Source organism: Opisthorchis viverrini (genome assembly GCF_000715545.1).
Source record: "Opisthorchis viverrini unplaced genomic scaffold opera_v5_239, whole genome shotgun sequence".
In the NCBI taxonomy this organism is placed as follows: Eukaryota; Metazoa; Platyhelminthes; class Trematoda; order Opisthorchiida; family Opisthorchiidae; genus Opisthorchis; species Opisthorchis viverrini.
This window is the reverse complement of record NW_008751897.1, coordinates 32605-42175: the sequence shown is the minus strand read 5'-3', so window position 1 is coordinate 42175 and position 9571 is coordinate 32605. Positions and strand designations below refer to the sequence as shown.

The window sequence follows — 9571 nt, the reverse complement described above, 5'->3', positions numbered from 1 at the left end:
GAGTATCGTTCAATCAATCAATCTATCTGTTTATCTATCTATCTATCTATCTATCTATCCACCTTTTGAACGATACTCAACGAACACCTTACTATTTGTATCCTCTCATTCACCCCAAACCCGCATATCCCTTTATTGATGAGTCCTAGATCATTTGTTGCGCTCCAAACTCACCTTCACCAACTCCAAATTTTTAACATCGTATTTTTCTGCCTTTACGGCAGACCGAAATCTACTAAAAGAAAGAAAGAATTACTCATCAACCTTCTGGCTGTTTGAGTATGAAATCAGTTCCGCATGAAAACACGTTGGGCACACCGCTCTATAGTTTCCCGTAGCCTGTATTTCATAACAACTTGTGGCTGTTTCAAACCTGATGCCCATGTAGTGGACTATTTTCGTCGTGACTCGGTCCATCATGTGGCAATAATGGGGCAAGTCAAGTACACCACTTTATCACTGACAGCACCAAAACACTTGTTGCCCCCGAATTTCCCCGTAAAATGACTTATGAAGGAAGGGGAAACTGGAGAAAAGAGCATATCAGTGCAGTTGTTTGTAGAAGTTATTATTCGTTAATAGTGTAAAATCAGAAACATTTTGTTGCGTTGTGCTGATTTCACTGCATCCCAGCTCTGTAACCCGACGGAATTATCGAGGATGAATCCAGGCGCATAAATGACCACTTCCCACGCAAATTTATTGGTAGAATGCTGTTGAAATGGCCACTACATGAGGAAAAGTGTCTGGCGCTAGACCAAATAGTTTATTGCGCCTGCATTTAACTTGGAAAATAGCACCAAGTGGAACAAAAAATTTGCTAGTCACATTAGTTTATCCATGGAAAACTCGAATCTTGTCTGAACACCGCAAGATTTCGACAGGTAAACCTGTGAGTCTGGTCAAAATATCTAGTTAGACACAAAATGAATGGGCAGCCATCATTTGATTCGAACCAAAGTGATATTATTATGCTTGATAGTAGCAAACGTACCACCCAGTTATTAGTGTTTAGTGGTGCGAGGTTGTCAGGGGATTAGCGTCATTTCAGGAGTCGCTGGCGAGAGAATATGTAACGTCAAAACCACATTGGAAATGTCGAGAATAGGGTATATATTAACGAAGCCAGGTGTGTTTTGTGGAAAATGATCATTTTGTACCTCTATCTCCTCTACAGTTCCCCAGAGTGACAGTTGTTAGAGGTGAGGAACTCATCCATCGTGTTACATTTCACGGGCGCGGATTCTTTAAAAACTCAAACTGTGATGAGGCCCAATAAATGAACAGATTTCGTATTAAAGAGACGTACGTTTTGGATAAAGCCCAATGAACATATGCTAAAATTAAGAGGACAAGGGCTGTGCAGAGATCGAATCCCTTGCACTCTGAATGATATTTTTAATAATTGGCCTTTCTGAATTAATTCAGATCGTTCTTCTTTGAATATCTGAGAGATATCAACGCCTCTTCGATTGTGAAAGTCACTCCCAGTAACAGCTTGTCAGCTAGAGTAGCAGTCCGCCAAAAAGATTTGAATACTGGCAGGCTATGCATGTTTCAAGCACACCTCGGATCGTGTTTGCTGTTATCCTAACTCCCATCACTTTACGTCAATACCGATTGGTTTGATTTTGTTGGCTCCAATTCTCCGCAAAAATTCACTGACCGGTCTGGAAAGCTCCAGTCTACTAACATCCCCGAAAGGCATTTTCACCCCAAAGACCTGGTGCATGGTACTAGACCAACCCGACACACAAAACGATAGTTAGGGTGTAAACCCACAAACCACGTCTTACTGGATTCGGTTTTGTACTATCTCGGTGGACAAAAACTCAAGTAAGCTTTACGGTAAATATCTCCAGCTTTCTCAGCTCCCTGTCATCTTCTGGCCTCAAGGTGGTTTTGTTCGGCTTGTCACTCGTTTTGCGAAAAGCTCAGGCTGAACAGGCCTTAGCAGAGTGTTCCAATCACTTTTGTTTTAGGTGATAAATGCTGCAGCGGCCTGTTGGTGCTTCCATTTTCGAAGACGCTGGCGAAGTCTGTCGTTGCTCACACGTCTCACCAGATATCAGTGTTAAAGTACACTGTTTTTCGATGTCCTCGCCACTAAGAGCTAGGTTAGCACGCCAAAGAGTGGAATAGAAGAGTTGATTTACAATTGAAGGCTACTGTGATGACACCATAAACGGCGCAACTTTTTGGATGCGCCTTCTTCTCTTAGACACTCCGTCCCCCTTAACATCAGCAGTAAATCACTTTCCCAGGTGGAGCAAATTTCTAGTTAATTTCGGGATATTTCCATCGATACTCGATTGACACTCCAATAACAGTCCTTTGCACTTGGATGCTGAATGACTCATCTCCAGGTGTGGAAAAGAAATCGCTAGACTGTTCAGAAAAATCTGGGGATCATCCACATGTTCGGTCTTGCAATTTGTCACCCGGAGCAATCTTGATACCCACCCACGATGAGACAGGCTAAAGTTCTTCCAGAAAGTCGTCTATGGGTAATAAAACATGAAAGGCAGTTATAGACCGTCCTGTCCCACGCCACTCGATATGATGAAGGTGCGTGACGACTAGCAGTAGAATTCGAATTGATGAAAAGTGTATTTTTAAGGAGTTCTGATGATATTAATTTACTTCCCAAGCATTCTATTCTTTGTCGTTCAGTCGAATAGTGCCACTCGTTCTACCGAATTAAACCGTAGAACTTTTCTAACAGGTATACACGTGCATTGAGTTCATTGCTTACCCGGAATGTATCCTGGTTGTTTTTATGGTATACACATCTCTAGCTGATGCTAGATCCTGGCCAGCAATTGCTTGGATGCAGGTCGTATACTCTTTTTTAAGGCGTAGCCAGCAGAATTCTAATCACTAGAATTAAGTTCGTTGTCCTAGATTTTAGCAAAAATGGTGAGGGACCAACTCTTTGTCTCTGAGCGCGACTATACGGGTGAGGTTTCAGTTGGTGAGGCCCTGTTCGGTTCAGATACTTTCCATATGCATATTTTTCCGGACGATTCCAGCCGAAGATTGAGGATCAAAGCTTACCAATCAGGGAAGAAGTCACAGATCTGTCTTGAGTGTTTGGTGTGGGAAGCCAATCGTTATGTTCACCATGTTCTATTCAACTTTCCGCTCATCTGTTTGGGGTATTAATTAGCTAGCCAAACCCCACGTCTAGAGTCTCACTAATCAACTGACAAGTGTCATCCCAGAAGCTAACTGAACCGACCAGTTATCCAGGTCGGAGAATTTTTCACTTTCGTAGAGGATACTACTCACAAGGTTGCTGAAAACTCTTCGACAGCCCACGACCGGTCTCGCCCTTCTTGGGGCTCATCAGGTAGGCGCAGTCCCCGAGTTTCCGTCAACCTTATGTTCTACTTGAACCCAAATTGGGCTATCTTAGATAGATTCAGTTGAGGCTCTCGTGAAAACCAAATTGATTTGCAAATGAGTGTATTTCTCGAAGTTTCCACTTTCTTTCTTGGCACCAGCAGATATAATTTTAGGATTACCTAGAGGGAAATTTAGGACATCCAGAGAGCAAATAATTACTCATTTTGCGACCTCTGGTCTGGTCGTGCCAAGTGTTGAACATTACAAGCGTATGAGCAGCGGTCATCAACGGCTCTCAACGGTGGTGGTGACAGAAGCAAGGAAAGCTTGAATACATGTTGTTGTGCCACTTCTGGTTCTGCCCTCCTCTTTTCCAAGCTTATTGCGTTCACTAATGAAACTCATAGTCCTCAGTAAATACCACAGTGTGCGGTCAGAATCTCCATGTATGTTCTAGCAAGATTTACGGTCCTAAACATAACCTTGTCAGCTATCGTTGACGAGAATTTGGTGAATATTCGTCCATGGTTTGTTTGAATATAGTGGGTGACGGTTGGTACGTCTGTATATAATTTGCCGTGAATTCATGCAAGAGAGAAATGGACTGTTACCAATGCAGAGCTGTTGTAACCATTCTTCATTGCTCTTAGGTTGGGTGCTTATAGAAGATGGGAAAACTGGATCTGCTAACCTGTATTCTTGTTTCCTATAAGCCTCAAACCGTCTGTGCTGAAAGCCCTCCCTGAAATTTATTGTGAGTGCTGATGCCATTCGTCTTCTTTCTCATCACTTGTTTTTTGGTAAATGCAAATTGACAAACAGAGCTCTGTTCGTACGTTTTTCGGATGCCAAAATTGTGTTTTTATTTGTTAACTAAAACACTGGTACCAATCGAGAGTCAGTTAGCTCACGGGACTATGCTTAGTGCAGTATCAAAGCCGCTCTTCCCTGGGTACAATGCAGGATAAGCTCCGGACAATTTTAGTTTGCACAGCTCCTTTGATTTAAGTTTTGGGAAACCTGACGCAACGGAAACTTGACTTGTGGTTCTGATAAACATTACCCGGCAATTTACATGACTCAAGAGTTTGGGGTAGCGTAGATTGTGGACCTGACTGCTACAGGCACACTACCAGTCGTCAATTTGAACTCAGAATTACGTGTTCAGTCGATGGTGCGTCGGTTTCCGTTTCAGCATTTAGAATCGAAGGCCGGATATTGTTCGTGACGTGCTACTCAAAGCCCGGATATGTGTTGGAAAAGACGAAACTTAATGAGTGGGAACAGACAATACCGGATGAAACGACTAGGGAACATAACTAAGATAATACCAGGATAAGACAATTGGTTGTTGGCTTTTGGGCCACAGACATCCGCGTGTAGGGTGAGCCATAACTTACAAAATAGAGTTGCGAATATACTTCATATGAGTTGTGTCGGTAACATACCCTCCGCGTGCTCTGATCGAAGAGAACATTTATCACTGAGAGATTCTCTCGAAAGTACCTGATTTATAAGGCAGACCACTGTAGAATAAGAAGCAATAAGTGCCCTTATTTTGCACCCTCGCAGATAAGGAACGAGCATCGGTAACCCAAGTCACCCTATATCAATTTTACTCGGTGTACGGGGTAATTCCTCGTGATAGAACGATGAGGAAGTGAACTGGGCGAACGGATGTTTCATGCCTTGCTTGCTGATGGTTTTCAACCACTCAATGGCCGATTGGCCTGATTAACCGGTCGGTTAACCAGTAGTATATGTTAATTCGAAGAAAACGGCGGCCTCACAAGATGACAGTGCCTGCCCTTGGTTCTCGGGAGCGTTTTGGGAGAGGCACGGGACAGGTAGTTTCGTTTATAGTGTACCTTAGTTCAGACCATGATGGGCAATTGAGATAAAACATAATAATTTTGAATTAACACAATGGAGACCTCATCCCCAAATTATCTTGAAAAGGAACAGAAAGTAAAAGACATGGAATTTAGGATATGAACACAGAAACATGCTAAAGATTCAACCCTTTAATTGCATTGGTATTCGGGGCATTCCCAAGATTATTAACAGTTATATTGGGCTAAACCCGCAATCGACTAAAGCGTAGTAGATGTGCGTGAATATCATTTCTAACGGCTAGTACAACCAAGAACGGTAAACCGCCATGCTACTCATTACAGAATTCCGGGATTCAAACGTTTTCGTACTAAAGACGTATCCAATAGGCTGAAGCAATGCACTGGAGCATACCACAAGCAGAAATTCTTGGTGTGTTTCACTATCCACAATCCACTGAAGCATACAAATGACAAAAATAAGCTACAAAGGTACTCTTTGTTAGATCGATGGACACATACGTGGTGTACGGATTAATCTGTGCGTAAATCTGAGATAAGAACAACCGCAAGCAAACTGCACCGACTGGATTTTCGCTGGTCGCGTACAAAGGGGACTGTTAAAGACAACTGTTAATTTTGTAGGTTCAGATAAACCAAATCGGAATTCATCTCGTCTGACGAACGTTGAAAAAACCCTCAAGCACTTCTATCCCTGTGCACCGATTCGAATACATTAAGTGATAGAATTTGTAGTTTAGTATCTTCAACATTTCCACAAATATTGTTTCTGGAAAAACGAACTAATAGAAGTTCATTTTCGAACTGATTTCTAAGACCGAAGAGTTTAGGCGCTGTGGGGTTTTGGGTCATTGTGAGAATGTTGATGACTGCGCAGCGGGTGCATTGAATGAAACTGTCTGACGTTTCCACCGCGGAGGGTGGCCTTTATCAGGGGGAGGGTGACTGACAATGAAACATTGCCAATGCGGCTAGCCAAAAAGTGGTGGGCAGTGTCACGTGTATTGTGATTTGCCTGAACTTCATGTATGCCCTGCAAGCTATGTGGGCGTGTGTACATGTATGAAAACTCGCCTGAGGACTGATTCATGGTGCTTGAATCGTCTTTATTTGATGAATTTGACCAGAAAGCTACCAGACAACGCTGTCAGACTTGTTGATACAGGAATGTGTCACCTGACTAGCACCTGTGTGCGTACAGACTATGCTGTAGGATATACATCTTATCAAAGTTGACCCGATGGTTTCCAGCCAAGGTATGCAGTCTGCTACCTGAGTGACACTCAGGTTTGTTTAATTCGCTAGCGTTTCACTGAGCTTTCTGACAATGCCACCTTTGTTCACTGAATCCAACTTCGACTGCTTGCTGGTTTGACCAAGGTGACCACAGTCGCGACCGATACAGTCAATCTTGTGATAAGGTTCTAGGGATTAAGTTGGTCTTTAGGGTAATCTGCTTGTCTCTGCAGTGTGCTTTCTGTTTGGCAAGCGGTACTGATGTTTCAGTTGGAGAGTATGCAGTGAGTGTTTTAGGATATCCGCCATCAATACGGGATCCTCTCCAAATCAACTCACGGTCCGGCTGTCATATTAGAACTGAGCAGCTTAAGTAGGTGTTCGGTTGAATTAATCAGACGTCCATCGATTCTCGGTGTTTGTTTAATAAGCAATAAAAACCGGAGCGCGACGCAGTTATCATACTAATTGCGTTATCTAAGAAGCATCAAGTCAACCTGGATGAGATTCATATCCAGTACCGTATCCTACAAAATCTCAGCGTGAACGCACAAACGTGTCGTGTGGCCAATACACGACAGTTTTATGCATAAATAGGTCAAGCAATGCTGATTTGTCATTCAGTTTGGCTATCCTTGGATTTCGTGGGAGATAAGCCTACTTGGGGGCTCATCAGTAGGTTGTCTCACGAAATCCAGTAACATGTACCCATCAGATTATTTGGACTGCTTTGTACCGAGAGGACCAGTTGCTTCGTGACTACCGATGGCCTTGTCTGCTTGTGCAGACTGCGGGCGAAGGTGGATTGCGAATTTCCGAGTTTCTCAATGTTAGACGCGTGACAAATGATGTGTTTTGAATGACAAGTTTTGATGAAGTGTAATAAGGAAAACTTCGTCACCACATGCGATCACTGTTGTACAGAAGTCAATCGCATTCGAAAAGCTTCGGCTGTGGAATCGGGGATCAGTTAGACCAACAATAGAATCTCTGGCTTTCACAGTCTGTTCAACGCTGCCCATTATTATAACATTAATATAATTATTGTTACATTGTTGTTTTATTAGTATATCAATCCTCAATTGCAGGATTACATATGTTCTTCGTCTGTGGCTCAAGGTCAACCGCCACTCCTGACCTCCAGGACCACATTTATGGAGTAGGCATTGGTTTGCCCTGCTCCTCCTGTCCTATACACTATTATGGCTATGAAGATTTTTCTGCTCATTCGTTTAGCTCTACAGAGAACTTGATACTACCAATCCAAGGGCCTGTAGTTCTACATGAATGCATTATTCTTTATCGAGATTCATCAGGTGGACTAAGGAGGACGGGACACCGGACCGCTTGGTGAGCGGTTTCAGGCTAGTATTTGCAGACCACGCAACTGATGCCAAGTTCAAGGGGCTGCTGGACTTAAACTTACATGTTAAATTCGGTCCAATTAGGGAAATCAGATGATTACTGTCGGATAATCTGATGGTATTATAGGGAGAATTTAAGATTTTAATCATAGTTTCGTCCCAAAATTGAAGTCATTTTTGCCAGAGTTGAGAATATTTGAAAATCTGTTTGATTCCTGTTGGAAATCATCAGTAGTGTGCATCGCATGAATCTCTAGGGAGTTTCATATCCGAAACTTCCCGACTGGTTGTTGAAAGTTATACCGTTCAACGAAAAGCTGGTAGTCGACAGTGCAATTAAATCTCACTTAGGAAGGATAAAGTGCCGCTAGTCCTTCACTTACGCTATTTACCTCACGTGGTTTCGTGTTTACTGTTTTTTTTTCAACGAGATCTTCCTCAGCTAAATGGCTTACGCCACGCGTAGGATGTTTGTCCTCCTAGATAACTTAAAATCTGAAGGTGGTATAAAGAGGATGAAGCAAAAATAATTGTACTTGCAGGGTGAGCCTGTTAATCAATGCGCCTTATATATCATTCCCACACGCGTCCAGCTGAGTAGTCTTGTGTGTTGAGGTTTTCGGGATACAAACATATCTTTATTCGTGGGCTAGGTCATCATTAGATTTCTTCCTTTTTCAATGAACTTCATTACCCGGAGCCAGCCTATGCCAGCCAACTTCATCAAATTGACCAGTATACAGTCGGAACTAGCAACTCCAATGATTACTTTACACGCCCAGACACCCAATCACCTCAGCGTTTTCATCCATTTTGTTAGGATTACGCGAGCTCAAACAATGCAAAAGCAACTACACCGCACCGAATGTATGATTACGGGGACAGGGATTTTGATAATGTGTGTGGTGGACAACAGTGGACTGAGGCGAGGTGACCACAGGTGGCTGGAGTGTGAAGTGGTCGGATCACAACTTTCTCTATTCTTCAACCTCGTGAGGCGGCACGAGTTTGTTAAACATCTGCGATCCAACGATTAATTATGCCCTGAAGATGTGGTCGTAGACAGGCACAGGTGCACGATTTTCGGTGCGTAAATGAAAGCGACAGTCAGCTGTTGTTTACACCTGGAGCCACCTGTTTCGACAACAAATATCTTTCAGAATGAAACCAATCGTCTTATTTGGATGAGGTGAAAGACGAGTCGTTTCGTTGTTTACATTGTAGTTTAATTCGGCATTTTTGCAGAGAGGATTTTTCAGAAATGAGAAGAATGTTTCACATTCGGTTACCTACTGGTATAAAAAAATTTGAAGAAAAACTGGTTAGTTTTATCGGGAAAGTTCACCCACGGCGAATCCTCCAAGGCTGTTTCAACTTGTTTGACAATTAGCAAAACGTGTGCCCTCAAAACCATGAGAGGTCGGGACGTAATTTAACAGTGGTTCAACAGGATAGCAGCTGTGAAATTTGTCGTCCCTTTGCGGTTCACTGTTCCATTACTTTTCTGACAAAGTTCTGGTCAAGAACTAGCTAAAAGGGTGGATTCACCACATCTCTCTCCGCTGCTGAATGTACGATTTACAGTCACTCTTAAAAATGTGATCATATTAACGAGTTTGAAGAATGGGTTCAGAACATAGCTGTGTTGATTTACTTGTGATACAGTGAGCAAGCGAACCACCAGTGATATGAGAAAATGCACACTGAAACAAGCCAAACCCATTTGAAGATCAACTTCAAACAATTGCCAATTCCGGGGTGGGGTTCTTG

At 42.8% G+C, this 9571-nt stretch overlaps 1 protein-coding gene across 1 annotated transcript in view; it reads right to left on the bottom strand.

Annotated features, from left to right (window-relative positions):
* The window catches only part of T265_08835 (hypothetical protein), a gene marked incomplete at both ends in the record, with an annotated part of 17940 nt that extends 9327 nt beyond the window's left edge, over window positions 1-8613 (bottom strand). The window contains 3 exons of the mRNA XM_009174747.1: window positions 175-232; window positions 5703-5731; window positions 8596-8613. Of these exons, the coding sequence (XP_009173011.1) occupies window positions 175-232; window positions 5703-5731; window positions 8596-8613 (105 nt within the window). The remainder of the gene's footprint in view (window positions 1-174; window positions 233-5702; window positions 5732-8595) is intronic.
* Between the last annotated feature and the right edge of the window lie 958 nt (window positions 8614-9571).